Source organism: Argopecten irradians, chromosome 2 (assembly GCF_041381155.1).
Source record: "Argopecten irradians isolate NY chromosome 2, Ai_NY, whole genome shotgun sequence".
Taxonomy (NCBI): domain Eukaryota; kingdom Metazoa; phylum Mollusca; class Bivalvia; order Pectinida; family Pectinidae; genus Argopecten; species Argopecten irradians.
In genome coordinates, this window is record NC_091135.1 from 29,394,370 (window position 1) to 29,419,629 (window position 25,260).

Below are 25,260 nucleotides of genomic sequence, written 5' to 3' on the forward strand. Positions count from 1 at the left end.
GAGTCTGATAGGATTCTAACCAAATAAGCTTGCTACCTGTACACCCACCAACTCGATCGATCTGTCTTATCGACAGCTCACATCACTCAATCTCAGCAACGATAGGCACCTCACAAGGACTCAACCAGCTTAGTCTGACTGACCGCCACCTGAACATACCAGTGCCAAAAAATATGGAAATATGTTGATGAATATTGTGCAGATAAACGGAGTCGTTGTACGGACTGTATCGAGCATTTCATGTAGTAAATCTGTGCACAGCTTATCGTGTTGACGTAAATAGGCTATCTATACCCATACATGAATGTTTAATGTATGTGCGCTCTTCATCAGGTGTGCTGGTCACATGAACTCCGATGTCATTCTCGCCTATTAGTCCTCAGGTATATTGTACTGAAAAGTGAGATTAAATTGCAATCAAATGATACATCTGTCTCACCGGTCGACAGACTCATCAGCGGTTACAACGGATTAGCTCTAACTACCAAATCACCCTTCTCTCCAAATATCATAACTGTGAAATTGAATTACATTTGGAAGAATATAACGTCAGGGTGCGAGAACTTCATAGAAATGTCCATCATGTGAATTATAGAGGGAAACTCTACGGGCAACTGTTATCAAAATACAATGACAACCGACGTGATGACTTCGATAAAATGTCCTTCAAAATCTACGTTTTTCAAAGCCAAACGAAAGAGAAAGTTACAAGTTTTGGGTGTAGTTGTCTTTGTGTATGTTTGTTTTCTAGCCATCGCTGTAGTTCGTAAACATATATCTTACGATGACAATAGTATTCAGAATCAGGCCACAGGACCGCGGAGATACAAAAGAGATTTATCAGAAGAAAAGGGTAAGTTTAATCTAGTTCCGGTCCTTTAGGAGCATGAATAATAGGTTCAGGAGTTTAATTTTCTTTAGCAGAAGTGCGGCTTCTAAGTTATACATTTAAACTGAATATATAAATGTAAGAGTAAATAATCAAGCATGTCATTTAATGTTTCCTAGAACGTTAATGGTTCTTGTTATTTTGTCTTTTTTATTTTCCATGTGTATATGTTTACGTATTAATCACTATTGTGTGTACATCCTTGACCATAAGGAACACTTATTCAACATAAGAACTCTTCAGTCGATTGTAGTTGTTTGTTATCTCTGAAAAAATATATTTATCTATGTCAGTCGTTAACAGCTACTGATTTTTATTGCTTTGTAAACCATGTTTACATACCGATTTTACTGACATTATCAGAGAAAATGGTAGCAAGCAACTCGTCGACAGTCATAACAAAAATTAACGAAAAAGTTGAATTATTAATGGCCAGACGGGTATCGAAGGGAAACACAAAATATGAATGAGCAAAATCACCTAATATAAGATATAGGATACCTGTTCTTTTGTAGGGTAGTGTGTATTAGAATGTGTAATTTTTTTTACATACATGTAGATACTATCAAATCTTTTAGTTCCTTTGGGATCAACTTTCATGCGCTATATAATTTTACAATGTCGTTGGCATTTTATATTCGTGGAGAAGACCTTACATATTTTATATTGCTGCAGAGGAATAAAATAGTTACCAAAGACCGCCGCTTAGTCTAGAATTAAATATTGTTTTATATTGACTTTCATTTAATATGTGATTTTATGAACAAATTATACATGTATATATATCTAAAAACAATTATTAGGTTCCACGGGGCCGTACATTCGCTGATTGTATAATATAATGATTTCCCATTAGACAAGATTGTCTAAAGTATCATTTTTGAATGCATTAACTGAAGATGTAATGAAAAAAAAATCTTTTTGCAATCCATCAACATATATATGCAAATATTGTTAACCCATATATGGTTTTTAATGCTCTATAAGCTATGTAATAACCACAACATCGTATTAAGTCTGCCTTCTGGGGAAAATGTAAACAGTCCAATTGGACCAGAAAACCTCATTACATTGTATAATGTCATGATCTTTGAAGTCATGTAATTAAATATGTTCGTTCTGAGGCACACTTTCAATGGGAACAAAGATACAAATATCTATCCCTATAAATGTAATAAAGACATTTGAAGTGCAGAATGCTAACATGGATTGTGTCATATGATAAAACAATAGAAACAATAACAATAAAAAAATCGTGGTTACCATGTCGATTATATCTATCTTGTAATTGGACTATTGGCAGTGGCTTTGTGTTATTTAACGAGCAATCGGCGATAACGATGACCCTACACTAGAAAGCTCGTAATGATAACGGACTTTATTTAGACCTATACCGTTACAACGCTGGTAAACATAGCATGAGATAAGATGTATATCAGTTAAAATTCTAACATGTATATCGTTTGTTGAATATTACGTATTGATAAATAGGCCAATTTACTGTTAAATAAATGCTACGCCCTCGGTCATTATTTATTTTGCTCGGGCAATATAACACCATATGGACCTCAACAAAGGTCCATAATTGATATAGATTGCTAGCTGATCTTTGTGGTAGTATGCTTATGATATGAAAACACGAATGGTAAATGAAAAAACATGGCGGAGGTAGGTTTCAATTCCATTTTGTTTAAATGTTCGGCATTTGTAAGCGGGGTATAGTTCGTATAGCAAACAATGAAAGCATTTGTGTTTAACCATAAATTATTAATCTTGGTTCAACCCGTCCAAAATTCAATCTTGCTGGTAATGAACATTTTGATTCTTAAATTTATGTCATAGTGGCTGAAATGAGTGTTCTCTACTCACGAACAGATTTGCGGTTTATTACGGATACTCCGAATTTTGAGTTGTAGCTCCATAACATTAAACAATCTATTCACGGTAATCCTTAATATTGATATCATCATAACATAATTAAGGACACTTTTATGTTGGATCCTTTTTGATGAATTAGCCAGCTAGTGGCTACCAAAAGTTTGTGTCGAGAAGTTACAGTGTGGTTTGGATTGGTATTTTGAGAAGAGCTGCTAGTATATAATCAAACTTCAAATTAAGTTATAGATTTCAAAACGTATGTGTTTTACAGTAAATGGCGATATGTGAATAACTGGTCTAGCATTGGTAGAACGCATTTCCAATCGAGATAAAATGTGCCTCACACTCAGTGCGTATGAACTATACATTTTCCACAATTTTACTGTATCGTTAAGGCAACTCTTTTGAGTGTTCCCTCGGCCAACCGTTCTAAAACCTTTTCTATTTCAAAATGTTACGCAGAACATGAAAACTCAGTGCCAAGAGTATGTTGAAGCGTAAAATGGGAGGCACGAATTGGGGACACGAGTTCGCACAAATTAACTTAGTGGGCGAGTGATTATTGTTTTTAGTGCGAGGGATTGTTCCTCACGTAAAGATAAGAGTTCATGTTTACTGCCGTATCTCCTTATAGTAAGGCGTGAATCAAGTGATTATTAACGAGGTAGGGGAGCGGAAATGATACTTTGTATAATACCGTCCATTCACGTGAAGTTCATGGTGTTTCTAAACGACAATCTCATGAAATATACTGGCCCACATTGCCCCGTATATCCTTGTATTAAAAAGAGTACTTCTGACGATGAGGAAGGACTTGATCGGTCAACAAGGTATTAGTCCGCGGTAAGAACTATCGTCAAGTACAGTAGGATCCGACTCCGACACCTCGCGACCAATCGGCATGAATAAAAACACATCAATGATTGATTCATTTGTTATATTATACTACATTGACACTTGGAATGTTACTCGTCCTGAATTATCATGTTATATTATACTACATTGACACTTGGAATGTTACTCGTCCTGAATTATCATGTTATATTATACTACATTGACACTTGGAATGTTACTCGTCCTGAATTATCATGTTATATTTGATTTGAACCAAATATTGTTTATATCGAGAATCATTAAAATACTCAAAAATTTCGAAATTCTGGTATCGTTTGTAGAGCTATGTATCGTTTGTTGAGCTATGTATCGTTTGTAGAGCTATGTATCGTTTGTAGAGCTATGTATCGTTTGTAGAGCTATGTATCGTTTGTAGAGCTATGTATCGTTTGTAGAGCTATGTATCGTTTGTAGAGCTATGTATCGTTTGTAGAGCTATGTATCGTTTGTAGAGCTATGTATCGTTTGTAGAGCTATGTATCGGTTGTTGAGCTATGTATCGTTTGTAGAGCTATGTATCGGTTGTTGAGCTATGTATCGTTTGTAGAGCTATGTATCGTTTGTTGAGCTATGTATCGTTTGTAGAGCTATGTATCGTTTGTTGAGCTTTGTATCGTTTGTTGAGCTATGTATCGTTTGTAGAGCTATGTATCGTTTGTTGAGCTATGTATCGTTTGTAGAGCTATGTATCGTTTGTTGAGCTATGTATCGTTTGTAGAGCTATGTATCGTTTGTAGAGCTATGTATCGTTTGTAGAGCTATGTATCGTTTGTAGAGCTATGTATCGTTTGTAGAGCTATGTATCGGTTGTTGAGCTATGTATCGTTTGTAGAGCTATGTATCGTTTGTTGAGCTATGTATCGTTTGTAGAGCTTTGTATCGTTTGTAGAGCTATGGTTTTGATTTATTTTCATTTGTTCAGGGCCTGTATTTCCCTTTTCGCCTCGGATATATTCATATTACGTTTGTTGCGTTTTCTGAAAGTTTGGCAAAAGCTTATGTTCACAAATATATTCAAACGACATCGCTATAAAATATTTTCTATTTGTCTTCATTTCGTTTTCGTTAGGAGATGAGGGCGACGATTTGTTAGAGGATGCATACGTACAGCTAATGGATATTGTCCAAATGATAATATAATTAAAATTAATTGGAACTCAGAGGTATACCAACAAATAGTTGATATTTTTTTATCAAAAAAGTGTCTTTCAATATATCTATAATATATAAATATATAACAAAATGCTGTAAATGTCAATATCTTGTGTGTCATGTTATCCACTTCTTCAGACCCTGTTTACCTCGTGATGGTCACATGAAGTCATACTGTCTATCGCGGCTGATACAAGACCCAGCTAGAGCAGATGTTTAAAACACTTGATTACACGGAAGTTTGTATAGTTGACAGAATATATGCTCTGTTATGAGAAAACTTCCCCATCAAGCCTGGTCTTGAATTATTTGTTAAAGTTTGTGCTCATTAACCCGATTCGGTGATTTAAAGGCAGAAATACAGATTGGGCACAATATGATTGATAATACACGATGTTTGACTTGTATCTGCATGAGTGAGATTAGTGAAAGTTAGTGTCCCACTTCACGTCACCACACTATCTTCAGTATGTCTGATGTGACGTTAAGTAAAATGATACCGACATCACAATTTGAAGTGAAAATTGCTGCAACACCATCAGGGTGTTGTGTTCCTAATTAGGCGATGCAAGAAAAGAACACATTTTATTTGTACTTGCCCTCTCACATTGACCTCTTTATACCTTGTACAATTTTATTATAAATTATTGATATCAAAATGCGATACGGGAGTGGAACGACTGGTTTGCCTGTTGTCGGTTGGATGTGGCCATGTGCGGTGTTATTATGTCCTCGGCGGCAAGCTTCAGTGAGATTGTACTTGGTAAAATGACAAGAGTTCCTCTAATACAATGAGACACAAAACAAACATACCACAGCCTCCCAAAACACACAATGAACCACAGCAAATAGACTGACTCTGGCTGTTAATAGGACAGAAATCTAATGAATTAATCCAAACCAAATTTACAACAAAACAATAAACATACACATGATCAACCAAAGGCCAAGGTAATGATGTCAGAAACCTGGAAGCTTCGTGACTACGAATGTTATGAATAAAAACAACACCATTTATGAAAGAAAACATTATCAGAGACAAACCATTATCATTGCAATGCATAACGTTTAATTTAATCAGTAAGGAAAACAATTACGAGTACTCCTTGGAATAGTCAGAAGAAAAATAGTGTCAATACGGATTATTTACAGTTGATCATTGTTTACCTGAATTTATCTTCGTTTGGTAAAACTTTCTATGAAAAAGAAATATGCAGATTTCACAATACAGTGTGTTTTGGTTGTTTATTCTGTATACTGGAATATATAGGACGTGTTAGATTACAGTGTTATGTATAAATAGTACTGCTCCTGAATGGTGATATATCAAAGGTCTAACCTGGGGTCAGTCAGAGATCACCTGTCATAAGATAATACACTGCTATCAGTGCACAATACACAGCAACAAAACACGTACACTGATTAAAGGGAACTATTCAAGGCTGCATTAGTAAAGCTGGTACTCCAACTGGTGCTACATTGCTTAGACATGTGCATTTGATACATAACAAACTATTGTATACATACTCACATATAACTTTGAGTTAAACATATTGGGTATCCCAGGTACAGGTATGTTGATTGGTAAAATGGCTTAACGTTCTATTAGTTTTTCAGTATGGCCTCCTCTTAATTCGATGTGTAAAGGATTGTGTGTATGTTTATTTATTACATGTACGTCCTATTAACAGCCAGGGTCATGTAAGGACGGCCTTCTCTTGTATGCGGTGTTTAGTGCAGTATGAAGAGCGTGTTTTGGGAGGCTGTAGCATATTCGTGTTATGTCGTCTTGTATAGTGGACCTTTTGTCCTTTTTATAGTACTATATCACTGAAACATGCCACCGAAGACACGCCCCAGCCGGTCCGTCACTTTTTACTGACAATGGCAAACCAGTCGTCCTACTTCCTGTATGCTGAGCGCTAAGCTGGAGCAGAAACTACCCCTTTTATAGACTTTGGTATGTCTCGGCTAGGGGACAGGACCCAGAGGTAGTTTTGGTTAACCGCTACAACACCCGATCATCAAGCATACTCATATTTATAATAAAACATTAAGACTTACATGAGGATGTTAAGTACGATAATATCGAATGTCTAGTGCAAGGAGCCAAGATGATTTGGCGTAGTGAAAGTCCACCGGGATGGCTCCCTCACCTTACACTGTAATATATAGTTATATTTAGTTTAATTCAATGTTATGTTGTCCAGTTGATGAAGATATGGTGAAATAATTAAATGATCGCGTTAACAATTATTTTTGACCAGATCTATAATTCCCTGGTCACATGGATCAGTTACCCGTGATATGAGAGGTAATCCCCTCTCTTACAATTTACACACTATGGGATATTTTGAGAATCATCTGTCGCAAGCTGTCGATTTTTTCCATACAATACAATAAGCTTAAATCATTAAGACTTAGTTATTGAGTATTTTCAACTATTTCGTAAACATGTCTTCGTAATAATGACACACATCTCGTTGGTTGCTATGAAAGTCTGTTTAATCAGTACTGCGAAGTAGAGACCATTTGGACGTAAAGTCAGACATGTGTTTGCTTAAATCTTGACAAACCGACCGTGATAGATTTGAATACAACGAAAATTGATATGGGTGAAGCACACACGCACTGCCTTTATAGAACGGAGATGTATTATTAATCAAGTATTAAACTAAAATAAACTCATAACTTTTGTTTAAAGATCAATATCAACAAACTAGTAGATAGACCATGTAATTGTCTATAAAAGTGTTAGTTTCTGCTTCTGCTTAGCGCTCAACATACAGGGCTTAGGACGACTGGTTCGCCCGCTGTCAGTATATTGTGACCGGGTGGGGTGTGTTGCTTGGTGTCTTCGGCAGCATGCTTCAGTGATATAGCACTATAGCAACTATAGCAACAGATCCATTATGCAAGAAGACACATCAAGAACATACCGCAGGCTCCCAACACACGCACCTCGCACTACACACACGCTATACCCCGCATACATGGGAGACCGTCATTACATGAACCTGGCTGTTAATAGGACGTTAATTAATCAAACAAACAAGCAAATTATTGTGTCAATAATGAAGCATCAAAGTTATTGATTATTGATTTAATACAAAACACGTTAAAGATGCTCCACCGCCGACATATGGTATTTTTTTCACTATTAAAAACAGGAGCAGACGATTAAGTATTTTTCTTCAGTTACAAAAGTTAGGTACTTTACACCATTACCAACATTGAAAAGTTTGAGGTTCTAATTTTACTTCAAGTTAAAAATATGAAAAATAATTAATTGCATCCCGAAAAAATCCGTGGCACTATATCTTATATGGAATGAAGTACTGATTGCGCATGTACCAAAGGCAAAATAGATTATTTTATATTATTTTTTGTGTTAATAATACATATATATACACGATAAAAAACCAATTATTGTTCAAATAATGAATATCATTTATGCTCTGTCGGCGGTGGAGCATCTTTAATGGAAATGATACGTTATTATAACTATGATATATATATAATTAAAAACGTAGACATGGACAAATTGGGATCGACAATTCCAACACATTTCTTTCGCAATCAATAGGAACACTTGGGATAAGTAACATTTATTGAGCCAGGCCACCATGGGGACTGTTTTTGCCGTTCGTTGCTACTTACACGTCGGTAAAATTTGACTTGTTTCACCTACGATTGTGTTAGATCTGACTGGAAATGATATATACAAAAATCTCCCTCCCTCAACGTATGACTCCGAATGTTAAATACATGTAATATTATTTTATCAGGCGAGAACGACTCTGAATGTATCTCACGATCCGTGGACGAGTTCCCTGGGAACTTCATGTCACTGAAGGAGACCCAAGAGGGAGGCTTCCTCATCCACACCCTACTGGTGGTTTACATCTTCGGTGCCATCGCTATTATCTGTGACGACTATTTCGTGGCCTCATTGGAAATCATATGTGATGGTAGGTATTGTAGTGCTTCCATGTCATCTTTGTCAAGTTTGCAGTCTGAGCTTAATATACATACCAGCTTGTTATAATATTTGTACTTTGATATCAAAATCAAACTTGATTTTGCACCACAGAAAAAAAAACTTTTGTTGGAAAGAATTTATGACCTCACTATTATGATAGTTCAAGACGAAAATAACGTTTCAGGTAAATACTAAAAATTCGTGTCTTCAAACTACAAGATTACGAAGAACATAATTATTGTCATAATTGAAACATTATGGAAAATAGGTAAAACTATTACAAAGAAAAACTTTAAACCTTTCATGACCGAGACCGCACTTAATAGTGAGCTGGAACATTTGTATGTTAAATTATCAGATTGTTTTATGTTCTGGTAAAACATTTTGAATAATGACGTTGCTTAGATTACAAATAGCAAATATTGCGGCATGCCCCTGATGGGGCTTTGAATAATCTATCTAATGCGTACTTATCGTATGTTTTTTATGCTTATGGAAGTGTTTCCCAAAGTGAAATTTTAGTGCGTCAAATAAATACGCAACTTCGAAAAGAGGTAAAAATGAAATAAATTCATATCAACCCCAGCGCACGGTAATGAACCACCCAGACTTATACTGTATACGGCGGGCGGTAAAAACCTGCTTAACGACCTTAGTTGCTGACACAACATTAATTGAAATAAAGCCAAATCTTTTCCGTACCAAACGTAACGTGGTTTACAGTCAAATTATGAGTTCTTTTTCTGCGTGGCATTTTATTAGTTACACGGTATTTATTTAACGGAAAGTCCGCACTAATCAAAACTTACAGAAGATTACAGTGATGACGTAAAGGCCAGTTGTATTTTTGTATAATGCTTATAATACACAAATATGATATATGTGGAGGCGTAAGATTCATACCAGTGCATATATTTCAATGCCATGACATATGAGCATAGTGATAAGATTGTTTTAAGACAAAATGTACTTGTGATTAAAAATATTTTTGTCTTTTGTATGTTTTGCCTCAAATGCAACATTTATTTCAAAACCAGCTTCATGTATTGCGCTCTTAGAAGTAATACGAGCATTTCATGTGGGTGGTGTTTGGAAACATCGATGTAATTTGTCGGTCAACACTTATAGCATATATAATATGAAATACATAATGTCAATGCATATTCCATCTACCAATTTTTAGAATTAAATTTAAGCGAAGATGTCGCTGGAGCAACGTTTATGGCGGCAGGTAGCTCAGCACCAGAACTGTGTACTTCGCTTATAGGTAAGAAGTTTTACAGGGGTTGTTAGATATTTAACCTTCCCCATCCAAGCATAGATCCCAATTACTATACACAAATTGTATGCGAAAAAGTTCCTCCAATTAGTGAACGCTCAACACTCAAGGCCAATGTGAGTCAGAAAGGGAAAAGGTAGTATCCTGAATCTAGTGTCCTTTTACGATCCATATAATGAGGTTTCATATGCTTCCGACATTAACAAATCAACTGACTGTTGAACAGCCTTACAGTAAAATCAAACTGATACGAAGGGTGACATTGTGTAATAAGATACTGACTTCTCCTCAATATGTCGTATTTTCTCAAAAGATAATTATTTTGTTTTAATCACCCTATTGGTTTAAATCTTGATGATAGCTTTATTGTGACATTGCTTTCTTGCTTTAATCTATCATTGATGTTAACAGGTGTGTTTATAGCTGAGAGTGATGTGGGGGTCGGAACCATTGTTGGATCGGCCGTGTTTAATATTCTATTTATCATTGGAGTGTGTGCGTTATTTGCCGGTATGGTAAGTAGAGAAAACTGTTGTTTTAAATCTCTGTATTAAATTGAAATTAAGCTCTAGCTCACCTAATAACTAACATTAAATTCCACGATATCCACTTTGCAAACAATTAAACCGATTGATATTTATTCCCCATTTGTACAAATGACCAAATATGGCAAAAGCTGCAGCTGAGTCTACACTTTTGATAAGAGAGACGACTGACATTGTAAAGCAAAATGTTAAAAAATTATGAAAGAAAAAAAAAAGAAAAGAAATATTCATTTCATATACAATTACCATAAATAGGAAGCTGCAACAGACAAAATTATAGATCAAAATATTTTTTAAAATATCGCTATACTTTATGGTTTATAATATCGATTTTAGGATGAAACAGAGTAGCATAGCGCATGTTTCAAATCATAGCGCGGGAAACAGGTAAAGGCTCACGTTATCACAGGGGAAGGCATGAAGCTTACAAAATAATGCATAATTTAAAAGTTCTCCGTCCGCAAAACTTACTTAAGACCCAACTGGTGGTTATGTAATTATGGTGGTTGGAGTGAATTACATACTACAACATCGATTCTACACTAATTATTAATTATATTGAGAAATTAAGATCTAAGATCAGTAAGACATGAACAACTCATCTTTGTAAAGTAATATTAATCGATTGTATGTTACGAACTGACATCAGATAAGGTGCAAATACTATACACCAATAATGGTTTTTATCAAAGCTGATTAAATAATTACCTGTATGCTTTACAATCAAAAGGTGTATTGGGTCATTTCAATTGAAACAAGATATATAGCCTAATTGGATGACATACAAATAAAACAAGTGTAAATACTAATTGCGTTTCCATTGATAAAACAATTTTACAGGGGTTTGGTGATATTTCTGTTTGCAAATACCAATATAAATTCCATCATATTCTCTGTAAATATGTAGTGTTTTATGGTTCGCTATTTCCTTCTGCACTGAACCAAAATTATATCACATGTAAAATACCATTATTATTCTTAATAAAAAAATAATATTTATATGCTGCGAAACAGACGCATCATATTCAATGGTGATATTCAAAACGTCAAAACGACGTCATTATACTTCTCAAGCATTAACAGGCCAAAAAAAAAAGAAAAAATAGCACAAAAAACATCAAACCAAATATAGTTGTTGAACAATGTGCAGATAAAATACAGAAGCACCATATCCTCGTATACATGTGTACGAAGGAACTCGCTCTCAAGTTTACCCGGATGTATATAACACAAATAACACAAAAGATCCATTTACTAGACATAGCTCTAAACAGGTATGAATTATTTCCAGACTATCATATTTTCATATATAAGTGCCCTTTGAACCAGATATCAACTAACATATTTGCAGCTGTATGATATATGTCCTGCATCACACAGGCCATTTTTAAACATCGCAATCAGAATTAAAATGCTACACATCCGTTTTCTATCTTGAATAAACGCTGCTTTTTAATCCCCTGCTTTCACCGAAACGTGGGATATTAATTTGGGTCTGTCCGTCCTTCTGTCTGTCTGCCAGTCTGTCTGTAACACTTGGTTTCCTTGCAATAACTGTCACAAATCTTTTGTAACTTGGTCACATGGTTAAATGTGCCAAGGGCTCAGATGTGTTCGCTCGGCATTTTCATCGGACCCTATTTGGCGGAGTTAGTTATGACTCTTTGAATAACAAAAAACGGCATTTTCGACTGTTTCCGTTCAATAACTCTCGCAAATATTACCGGATTTTCTCGAAACTTAGTTACATAGTAAAATGTTTAAGGGCCTTGATCGGGACTTTGATTGGACCCTATTTGTCCGAGATATGGTCCTTTGATTAACGAAAAACGCCATATTCGTCTGTTTCCGTTCAATAACTCTTCCAAATATTACCAGATTTTCTCGAAACTTGGTAGCATGGCTAAATGTCTCGGGGTCCAGGCCAAGTTCGATAGGCACTTTCATTGGACAATAATTGGCGGAGGTATGGGCATTTGATTAACGAAAGAGGGGGATATAAATTCCACGAATTTACTTGTTACCATTTCGATCAGAAGTAAGATATCCGTCGCCATTAAATACGCGTATTACTTATATTAACTAAGGTTATACAGCTAGTCTCTGATAGGTAAAGAATCTTGACGTGACATCAACAGATATTTGATGCTGATACAGCAGTCACGTAGTAGTTAATACAACCAGGAAGATTGGTAATGATATGACGCAGACACATAGATTAGAATATCAAACATCTGATAATTTGCGTATATTGTAACTACTCATATATGGTCAATCTCCTTGTGATTAGAACTATAAACTCGTACTTTTTTCTATTGTTTGGTAACCATGGTAAAATTATTAATTGTTATCGTACAGGTAGTTATTTTCTCGGAGATGGGATTTTTGCGATTTCACGGGACATTGCTCTGATCGCGTATACTTGACCCTCGAAATATTGAGAAATAGTTGGAATCATATATACCTTTTCAGCCAGATCGTGGAAATTTAAAACAGCTGAATTTTAATTTTCCTTTTTAAGAAAAAATTAATAAAATTTTGACCAGCTATACGGTGTTCTTATTCTTATACTTTTTATCCAAATATCATAATATAATACATTTAAATTATTGTGTTTCACATTTTATCATCCCTTGTTTAAGTGAAAAAGCCACCGAGCATATATCTATAAATCTTTATTGTATGATTTATAAACCATACCCCTTCAATTATGTATCAATGAAACTTATTAAAATGGTGGCATTAGTGCGAAAATTTCCTAAATCAAATAGCTATTAATTTATTTTCAATGGGGAAAAACATTAAATCTTTCTAATGAAAAATATACAAAATCTATATTGTTTATGGAGTTACTGTGTTAATCTCTACTACACGCGATTTGTGTATAATTTTCACTTATTTGTATATTAATTTTCACTTTGTGGCGTAATTCAGACGAATCCCCAAAATAGGGAAAATATTTTGTAATAATTTGTAAATTTTAATTTTTTATCTTTATTGTTCTCTATTTGAAAAGAGAACAGCTATGTTTATTGGAATGGTCATTTTTAGAGTCTCCAGTTACAATGTATGTGTTAATTGAATATGGAGTACTAATTATTATGATGTTATGACCATTCCATTATTTTGTATGTGTTAATTGATAACTTTCATGTGATTTTTACACATATAACATGGTTTAGTTTTAATAAACCGTCATCTTATATACGATGTCATCATCTTTATAAGATGGCCATTTTCAATTCACACATTTGTGTCGAGTTTTATGTGGAGCATGCATAAATGCGAGCTATGCATATAGCTTATTTTATGCAGCGACACATGCCATTATTATTGATAATTAAAGTTAGTATTTTTCTGTTTTAAGCCATATATACATATGTGCACCCTTTATGTGGCCTCTTATAGTTACCCTGTGTAGAGCCCCAATATAAGGCGCTCTCTCATTGGCTGTTATATTAATACTGATTGCTGATTGGTTGCTATATTAAGCTTCATCTCTGCAAAAAAATTTCACAGGCGCCATCATTTTCACCTCATTTTACGATTAATTTTTACAATTTCGGAAAGTTTTAAACCCACCCTACTTCCCTCCCTTTAATACAAGCTTTTCTTTTGCATCATCTTGGGTGACGTCATTTTGGCGTATTTCTGTCGAATCTGACTCTTTTGCGTAATTCTGACGAATCCCCACAATAGGGAAAATATTTTGTAATAATTTGTAAATTTTAATTTTTTATCTTTATTGTTCTCTATTTGAAAAGAGAACAGCTATGTTTATTGGAATGGTCATTTTTAGAGTCTCCAGTTACAATGTATGTGTTAATTGAATATGGAGTACTAATTATTATGATGTTATGACCATTCCATTATTTTGTATGTGTTAATTGATAACTTTCATGTGATTTTTACATGGTTTAGTTTTAATAAACCGTCATCTTATATAAGATGTCATCATCTTTATAAGATGGCCATTTTCAATTCACACATTTGTGTCGAGTTTTATGTGGAGCATGCATAAATTATGTTGTATATATCTGCCACTACGCGGGATAGGTATTGATTTAGGCATTATATGGGAACAACGTCATATTGGTGCAGAGAAAACGAGGGGTGTTTAGCTTAAATAACAACGCCATAATCGACAATTAGCCACAGGGGCAGATAACGTTGTAAATATATACAATAAAGGAATAATTCTTACGTATTGTTATAATATACATGCAGCTAAATCTTTTTAGGTTGTGGAGCTTACTTGGTGGCCTATGTTCCGGGACTGTACGTTTTACCTCTTCTCGGTTATTGCCTTGGTAATTGTTATCCAGGACAATAAAGTAGCATGGTACGTCCAGTTCTCTTAAATATATCAAAATATGTTCAACAAAAGCAAGAAGATTTGTGTCACTAAATTCCAAGAAATTTGTTTGACATACCTGTACAATATTTGATTTACTTTTAAAAATGATCTCTATGCACACTATAAATACGTCGATATAATAATAAAAAATATAACGTAATGATTGACCAATCTCAAATGAGTACAAAAGAGTTCTTAAACATTTTATATTCGTTTATGGATAAAGATTTCTGCAAAGTAAATATAAGGTTTCACGGCATAGTTTATGGTTTGTTATATCAGAGGTAGGGTCAGCACACAAGTAGAACTATATAGTATAAGGCTGAAGTTAGACTTGCTTACATATATTTCTAATTGACCTGGAAGTTGGTTTGTTATTGATCTAGCATACCTTTAACATTAAACAGAAAGAGACAATCATAATCTGTAAATATAATGTCACGAACTCTGTCTTATTACTTTTGTAGGTACGAAGGGATGATCCTTTTTATAATGTACTTAATCTACATACTAGTAATGTATTTCAACAAGAAACTGCATGCATTCATTGAGGGATGTGTTAGTTCTCTCAAACCAAGAAATCTGGCGTATGATGCCGATAATAACAAACAAGGCCTGTTGGAATCACAGAAAACATTAGATTTAGAAAAATCGTCAGGGAACGACGAGCTAGCAAGGAAGCAAACAGATGCAGAAACAACATTCACAAATTCCAACACAGATTCGGGAACACAAGATACAGAAGGTAACTGAATAGGAGAACTTCTTCAAAGATTATCAAAAAGCAAATATGACAGTTGTATGTACAAACGGTTGTATTGAATGGAAATGCTGTGAAAAATGTTTTATTTTCTTTTAAATTTCAGAAACGTTTATAGGGCCCTTTAAAATGATTTCTGAATACATTATGTATATCTTGGCGCCTTTTGAAATGATGGCCATATCAAAATGAGTTCTGTGTTTTGAGTATATATATATATATATATTTCTAACGATACAAATAACATGGGCGTACTGGCTATATTAGTGTGTGTATATATTTATAAATATATGATAATATGAACATTTTACGGCAAATTGTAGTAGCGTCAATAGCATATGTTTTGGGTCCATTTAAGAAGTTTAAGGAATTAATATTTAAAGAATTTTCTATTCATGTAACAATTTTCGAAGAAAAAAAAAGATATGTCTTATTTCAGCTACCTAAAACTGTTTCAAAATACAAGTCACCTCTTTAACTTAAACCACATACCTTCACTCTCAGCTTTAATTGTAAGTTTTAAACATATATCTTTGATACGACATTTTCTCTTACTTCTACAGATGACAAGTATGAATCGCCTTGGATCATACCCAATACTCTGCTGGCCCGGTCATTTTGGATCGCAATGCTGCCAATGAGGTTTCTGTTCTACGTCACAGTGCCTGACTGCCGGAAACCATGGGGTCATTGGCGTAAAACTTATCCTCTTACATTCGTATTGTCCATAATCTGGATTGTTGGACTTTCATACGTCATGGTTTGGATGGTTGCTATTACAGGTGAGAAACTGATTTGTTTGTGCAATATAAAGTATACTTACAAAACATTTTGAAATATGTTTCTCATTGTTTAAATTAATGAAGATGCAATATAGCAGGTGATAATGTAATTTGCTCGGACATATATACACATGTCCACACTTCATCAACGTATTGCTTTTAGGTTGATGCCAGGAAGTTACAAACCTGATTCATTTGAAGGAATCAGGAATGTGATGTATTGATTTACTGGGGATTTAACGGCATGTTCCGGTTATAAGCGTTGCTAGTTTATTAGATATGGTCATGGATTTATTCCAAAATATTATACCTGTTTGCTGTGAATATATGTAGGTTGAAAAACCCGTGTGTAATCTTATATGTAAGTAATATAATTTTATGTTTTGAAGTGGACATCACGATGTCTTTGAGGAAATTTGTTTCACAATGTCCATTTAAAGTATGGCTGGTAATTCCTCGTCCCTCCTGAGTCGTATTATTGTTTGTGCGTCTGAAACATCACCCCCTCAACATTTAATACATTTCGGCACTCGTTATGGTACATGACTTGTAAAAGCCTACCTTTGGTTTGATCATAAATTGTCAAACTTGTCCAGACATTTGTTATCTGAAATGATGCACAAGGTATTTTTTTAAATATCTGCATGCTGATACTGCATAAATCCTCACTATCATTGTTACTTTTTATAAATAACTAAAGAATCTGTTCAGTAAGCTTGACAAATGGCCTTACCTGCACGTATAGGAAGGTCGTTGCCACTTAACTAATAACTGTTTAAAAAAATCTGTATTAGTCTACTGAAAGTTGCGTCACTGTAATGAACTTTAATGATACCGGTGAAAATGTTCCACTTTATTAAGAATAAGTTTTATTTACCGATCTTGAATCAAAATTCGTTTAGTGCTATAAATACTTTGATATAAAATAGACAGCCGGTATTGTACACTAATGATTAATCTGACTTTCCAAGCATTAGAGCGTATATGTAAAATAGTTATAAACAACTGCTTTAATAACAACAGATCCTTGGAAATCTGAATTACAATCGCTAATCTGTACTCGAGTTTGATTAGATTCCAAAAGTATCCGTTGCAAAAACGAAACAACCTAAATTGGAGATTTAAGTATTATGTGGTAGTAGTTTGATAGTGGAAGGATGGGAGTGGCGTTTTCGTAGCAATATCGACACGCAATAACAGGCAAATGTGTGGGGGTTGTCATGGGAAAAGATCAACGCAAACTAAACTAGTCCGCTGAGAATTCGGTAACGCGTAGATTTCAGCATCATTTTGTGCTGAGATGTGCGTTAGAACTCGTCATTCGGTTGTCTAATGTGCTCTTCCTTTACTCTATCATTTCAAATGTGACTTTGGGAGTCAACCATAAACGGTAAAAGATGATATATATCAGTACCGAAATGTCATCCTCGTTCCTATGTGGGAAATATTCCAAGGCAGAAATTGTATAACATCCCGTTTTATTAGGTGTTCACGTTGCTAGAAACACGTGGGTTGCACACTAAACATCGTTTTGTTTACGACGGAGATATTTACTTTCTTTCTATTCGACGAAATATGATTGCTAGATGTATGGTCTTTGATCGACACTCCATGAGACGCTTTTGAAAATTATATTATTCAAAATATGCAAATGATCACCATCAAACTACTAATATAAACACATTTTGGTGTTTGGGTCATGTTATATTAATCTGTTGAATCCTCAATATAGTCTGTCACAATGCATTTGTGATTAATACCCCTATCAATCGTCAAACGGATGGAACCGAATTTGTTTATCACATTAAAATGTTAATTGTATAAGTATGGAGGATACCGGTGACAAAATAATCCCCCCAAAAATGATCAGGAATATATAATCAATATTTGATTTAACAAGATGAAAATGACATTATTCTCGTTTATTAGGTTTGTACTTTTAATGTCTTGTAATGAAAATATATGTCGTTGAATCTAACTGTAACGTAATATGTGATAACCCGTTACTTCAATTTTAGGAGACGCTCTCGAGATTCCGGACACAGTGATGGGTCTGACATTACTGGCAGCCGGAACCAGTGTACCCGATTGTCTGGCCAGTCTGTTTGTGGCGAGAGACGGTAAGTCTTCCGGGACCGTATTTCAACTGGCCAGTCTGTTCGTGGGTGAAAAATATTTTCTCGAACTCATATAGCTGGAAGACCATTTCGAATATGTTTTTATATGTTAATCTGAATTCAGACGCTCTCATTCCTTTCATTATCTCGCCGATTTCGAGTCAGTCAATCTGATCATGGTGACAAAAGTTGGATTGACAGTAGACTTTACATTGTCTAGTTGTTTTATTGTGGTAAAGGACGGCAATTTGATTTCTGGATTGTTTAGCAGCATTTCCGTGGCGAGAGATGATACAAACAACCTATACATACATATTACGTTTTAATGCCCAGATCGATTCTAATATTAACCGCATGAAAGAAATTTGATACGTTGATAATATGTGCACAATATATATATTTATGCATGCTCAACATAAAACTCGAAACAAATGTGTGAATTGAAAACGGCGTTCTTATAAAGATGATAACATCTTAGAAAAGATGACATTTATTAAAACCAAACCATGCGTGTAACTTTATTCTATAAATGTATATGAGAGTTATACTATTGATTAGTGGAGGGAGTTACTCATGTAAAGCTTCATTTGTATGCATTATAATACAACGGCCTACTCCTTTATTGGCAATTCAATTGTAAAACAAAATGCATACATAATATGTGTCAGGAATGAAAGTTGTATCTTGTTTATATGTTATATAACTCTGTTTGATAAAATTTTTGATAAAAAGCTTGAATTGAAGGGTGGGAAGTAGGCTCGGTTTAAACTTTCAATAATTGTGAAAAGTAATCGTTAAATGAGATGAAAATGATAACGCATGTGAAAAAAATTCCAGAGATGAAGCTTAATATATCAACCAATCAGCAATCAGTATTAATATAACAGGCAAGGAGAGAGCGCCTTATATTGGAGCTATACATAGGGTAACTGTTAAGGGCCACACAAAGGGTGCAAATTTCAATTATCAATAATAATACATGTAATATGTGTCGCTGCATAAAATAAGCTATATGCATAGCTAGCACACACACCCACACACACACACACACCCACACACACACACACACACACACACACACACATGTATATATTCACACACACATGTATATATTGGTTTGTGTTGGAAGTTAAAGGATCGGCTAATGTTCCAAGGGTTCATGAGATCAATCTTTAAGTCATCATAATACTTTCATATGATCACGTACGTTGTAGCAGATCTTTCTGGTGACCAGTCGGCGTGGTAGAAATGTCACTTTTTTATCCTCAATTAGTGTCCTTGCCACACACAATCGCCGGAACAACATTGTGGTTAACCATTTCTGTATAAACCGTATCAATATAATACAATTCTACTAATATTAGCATAAAGACTAACTTAAACGTAGCACATTCAATGAGATCATTACCATAAAATATAATTAATTAAAATGTATTAATTTAATACCAGCGAGAAATAATCCATATAGCACTCCTTATAAAGGAAGCTTTCAATCGAGACGATAGCGATCTTCTCTGATGAGGTGTCATTCACGTTTCAATGTGATCATAGCGTTTTTTTTAATTGTTTTTAAAATGATTAAAAAAGATTTTATTATTTACAACAAGCTGATATATGAAAAATTTGTCAATGATATACATGTATATCTTCTTTGTAGAATTGATCATACACTTTAGACATGGTTCACTTGGCGTTTTTCTAATGTGTGCATCTTACACTTTATACATCAATATTAACATTTTATTGTTTTGAGTTTTAAAAAGAAATAGTGAAAAATAAGCAATATTATAGTGGGGGGGGGGAATCAAACATATGAACACCAATTAAAATGCAGTTTTAGAAAGAGCCATCCAAATTTGATGATATTGCCATATGATTTTGTATTCCATTTTTAGCTATGTTCTTCCCTTTCTAAACACATATATTAGAAAAAAATCGTCATAGGCAATTTTTACCTTTCAACAAAGCAAATCTTAAATAAGAAGAAAATATATTTAATCATTATCCGGTAACCGGCTTCGTTACAAATTTAAGACAACATATACGTTAGTTTGCACTAGTAAAACGCATCCCTCACTGGACAATAGCATATTTATATGTTCCGCCATGATCAATCATTCTTAAGCTGATAAAAGAAAATTCTGTCTAAACACTGTACTTTTTAAAGAATATATAGGATACTACAGTACATTGCAGTTACATTACATTGTATTACCTAAATCAATGTTATATAGCACTTGGCAACACCACATCAGAATGGTTGGAGAAGAAACGTTGATATGTGGCTACCAATCATTTCCCCTATACAGCAATAGATAATAAAGACATCTGTCGGCTACCTACGTAATAAGTTGCGAGTAAACAGACAGCGGAAGATAGGATATGTCATTTGACTAAACCTGTTATTGTAAGGTTGTCAGCTGTCTGTCTCAGACGCCCTAAAATAGTCTCTTGTTATTTATTGATATTATATATAATAGAAACAATCCTTTCTAATATAGAAAACGAATTACTAATATTGAAACAATTGGAAGAAATAATGACGCTGAATGTTACCGTTAGAACATCGCGGAAAGGAAGCCATAATAGCAGTAATCGAAAGAGAGAGATAAACTGCATCCGTCAGCAATGTAAAAAAATATTATCAACATCAGTGCTTACAATCTGATAAAATCCTAATCGTTATTCTCATTCCATTATATACGGGTTTCTCTACAATTTAGGGCGAATAAGGGTATGGATCGCAGTTCCATAAAGTTTTATTTTACAACAACTAACATTTGCTCACGGTTCCACTACTTTTTACGAGCTATATCAGTATAGGTCCTTTATAACTCCATGGGAAAGTATGCCCAATGTTTAACAAACTGTCTTTGTGTTGTGTTTATAACAGATTAGTTCAAATTTGGCCATCATAATATTTCATTTAACTTTTGTTCTTTACTTGTTTTTGTGTTAAAGGGTATGGAGACATGGCCATATCTAACTCCATAGGAAGTAACGTATTTGACGTGCTGGTTTGTCTCGGTATCCCGTGGCTTGTACGCACTGCAGCTTTCAACGATGGAGAGCCTATCAAAATCAGCAGCGATGGTCTCACCTACTCGGCCCTGACTCTCCTCTCCACTGTCTTCTTCATTGGTATCGCCGTCATGCTCGCTAAATGGAAGCTCGGCCGTACATTTGGCGCCATATGTCTGGTAGCGTATGTTTTGGTAATTTCGCTGTCGTGTCTGTATGAACTCAACGTGTTTGGAACATTCAATCTTCCGCCATGTCCAAGGACGTGACACTTGGAGACAGTAGTGTGACTTGTAGTGACAATGTGACCTTGACTACCTTTTTCTGACCTTGATGACGAAGTGTGTTGTGAATGACGTAGATTTGTTTTCGTCTGTAAGATATTTTGTGGCGAGTAAATGTGTTCAAAATGATCAAATGCCCCTTCTTATTCATTCGTATTTATTAATATTTATTCGTAATATTAAAATGGTTTTGAAGTGTAATTATCCAAACACGTCAGACTAAAAATACTGATAACAGAGCATTGTTGATATTAACCAAACTAAATACTGATAACAGAGCACTGCTGATATTAATCACACTAAAAACTGATAACAGAGCACTGCTGATATTTACCACACTAAATACTGATAACAGAGCATTGCTGATATTTTACCACACTATATACTGATAACAGAGCACTGTTGATAGTAACCTTACTAAATACCGATAACAGAGCATAGCTGAAATAAAAAACACTAAATACTGATATCAGAGCATAGCTGATATAAAACACACTAAATACTGATAACAGAGCATCGCTGATATTTACCACACTAAATACCGATAACAGAGCATTGCTGATATTTTACCACACTATATACTGATAACAGAGCACTGTTGATAGTAACATTACTAAATACCGATAACAGAGCATAGCTGATATAAAAAACACTAAATACTGATATCAGAGCATAGCTGATATAAAACACACTAAATACTGATAACAGAGCATCGCTGATATTTACCTCACTAAATACTGATAACAGAGCATCGCTGATATTTACCAAAATCCTTAAATGGTAAATTGAGCAAAATGACGATTTTTATTGGATTATAAATAATTGCAAATTCGCTATTGTCAAATAATAATGGACAGTATGTACAAGATATCGTGTACAGATAATTTGCGTCACTTTTATAAATCGTGTAGGCCTGTCGGTTACTATTGGTGAACTTTTTCAACTAATTATTTAATTATGATTAATTAGCAAGCTGTAAATTTTGCCATTATACCTTGGTTTGTGAAGTGTCTATACATCTATTATGTGAAGGCCTTTTAGTAAACCTGATTCAAGTGACATCATTACGCTGTTATCGTTAAGATAAAAATTCATTATTCAGTTCTCAACATGTCCTGTACAGGGACATTAATTTTACTTTTCATTTATTTAACTTTATTTCATATTCATTGATATTGTTTATACATTGTACGTGGGGTTTTCATTATTTGAAATAAAAATAAAAAAAGATGCAACCTCAATCTGAGTTTGAAAGTGTCAATACATATAAAGTGTCATAAGAATTGTTACCATGTCTTGTTAAATACATTTCATTGTTCAATAGTGGACCAATATAATTGTCTTCATTACTTAATACATGAACATGGATTTATATAAAGTGTATTTTTATAGTTTGTTGACAGAATCACGAGGTGGTGTTATCAAAATGTCAGATAGAATATATACATAAGAATGGGCAGCATCAGTAATAACGAGATTATGACAACACACTGGTGTAGTGGCTGACAAAGAGGGGGGAGGAGTTTGTGCTGAACAGGTAAAGTCTGATAAAAAGTGATATCAGGTTTGTCACATGTTATAGACTGTAGACAGCGATAATAAGTGTCAAAATGTGCTTTTATTGAATTATAAACTGTACATTTAGGGAAAAAATAAAATGCAGTTGTACATTGCACAATGAACTATGGACGCTTAAACATGCAAAACACGGACCTGAGATGAATTCACATCAAGCTATTTACTTCGGGGAAAAGTAAAACCAAAGGCCAAGGCCGTTTGTCCTGTTTTGGATTTTTTAAAATAGCCGAAACATAAGAGAAACTGGCAACTCCGCCATTTTTACGATCAGCAGATATACCTTGTAAGTGCCTTGGATGTTTTATATATATTTATATACATATTCCAAATTGTTTCGGATTACTTATAGGTAATAAATGTTTAGTAATCTTAAAATGGCGTGGACACATTTTTGTAAGCAAATAAAAAAAAAAAAAAAAAAAAAAAAGATTTAATTAATATATAATTAATAAAAGAAAAACTCCGGTTTGCATATATGATTTTCGGATAAACAATAAGGTAGAATTGCTTAATTTCGTGCAGGCAAAATTACACTTCAAATTTTTATAGAAAACATGATGTTGAAAATAAAGGACTTGAAAGTAGTTAGCCAAGATAAAATGTCTATAACCCGAAGGTCATCCGCAAAGTCAATGAAGGAGTTGCCTATATGCTTATATGGTTTTTGGTTCCAGAATTATTGGAACAAAAATAATTTATAGCAACTGGATGGTAAATATGGAAAGAATTGATTCCTACAGTGGTAAATCTATAAATTCCAATATTTTATTTATTTTTTGAGAACAATTATTAATGTATATAACGTTTAAGCTCTCTGCAAGTTTGTGTTTATTTATTGTTTCTGGATTTTCGCCGTGTTGAATGGTATGTATTCAGTAAATCAGTGAAAAAAAAACCAGTAACCAAAAAAAGCAACAAGAGAACAAAGTAATGAGACTTAATGTGTTACCCTAGAATAATAAATGATGGGGTGTTAACAATTGTTGTTAGAAACAGTATAACATTGGAGAAATGAAGTGATAACTTTTGAGATTGATAATGATTCTTATCATATTTTGATTTTTGTATGGTAAAACATTTGATCATGAATATGGGTCTTATGTAAAATTATATTTGGAAAGAAGATTTGAATTATTGTGACGTTGGTATTTACTTGGTCACATGGTAACCACTGATTGCTCAGTTTCCCTACCGACAAACCATTGCATTATGAACAAGTCTTTGTGAAAACTCATCAATGTGTCCGTAAAATGTGCCAGGTCAAGGTGTCCTGATAGATATGACATCTGCAAGCAATAAAGAACACATACCATCAATGCCAATGTAAGTATTACATGTGACCACTCGAGCACGTGGTAAATTGAATAGTTCGTCCTTGAAATACGATAAGGATAATTACTTCTAGTTCACTGCAAATAGCATACACAGTATCAAAAGGATGCGACATATTTGGAACAACGTATTTACTTAATATGCATAGGTTTCACGCATGACGGGATCACAATGTGTAAGGCGAATACAGGGCGTTGGTCCACGATTCTGTATACTGTATCACAACGTAAGTCATTGCCCTATCCACACTTAAGTTGGGTCTTGAAAGTTCGTCTAAATATATCAAGGTCTGCTGTACTGTCTTGTCACATGATGATGACAATTTCATCCATTGAAGGACGTTAACCTAAGGCTAACCACACACAAGTTACTGTCTGTTTAAGTGCTCTTAACTTTTCAGCAAGTGGTTT

At 34.3% G+C, this 25,260-nt stretch overlaps 1 protein-coding gene across 1 annotated transcript; it reads left to right on the forward strand.

Moving 5' to 3' along the window:
• Positions 1-23,277, forward strand: LOC138315075 (sodium/potassium/calcium exchanger 5-like). Its single transcript, XM_069255808.1, has 9 exons — positions 1-853; positions 8,602-8,784; positions 9,979-10,062; positions 10,486-10,589; positions 14,861-14,961; positions 15,444-15,721; positions 16,300-16,518; positions 18,537-18,638; positions 21,597-23,277. Exons 1-9 carry the CDS (start codon positions 631-633, stop codon positions 21,923-21,925), a joined length of 1,623 nt encoding a protein of 540 aa, XP_069111909.1. The 5' UTR covers positions 1-630; the 3' UTR covers positions 21,926-23,277.
• The last annotated feature ends 1,983 nt before the right edge of the window (positions 23,278-25,260 follow it).

What these genes read in the sequence shown, in the direction of transcription:
- LOC138315075 (XM_069255808.1), top strand. Translation starts at nt 631, where the DNA reads ATGACAACCGACGTGATGACTTCGATAAAATGTCCTTCAAAATCTACG. An exon ending in ACTGTGTACTTCGCTTATAG is followed by an intron (nt 10,063 to 10,485) that starts GTAAGAAGTTTT and finishes TGATGTTAACAG; the next exon opens with GTGTGTTTATAGCTGAGAGT. An exon ending in TTGGATGGTTGCTATTACAG is followed by an intron (nt 16,519 to 18,536) that starts GTGAGAAACTGA and finishes CTTCAATTTTAG; the next exon opens with GAGACGCTCTCGAGATTCCG.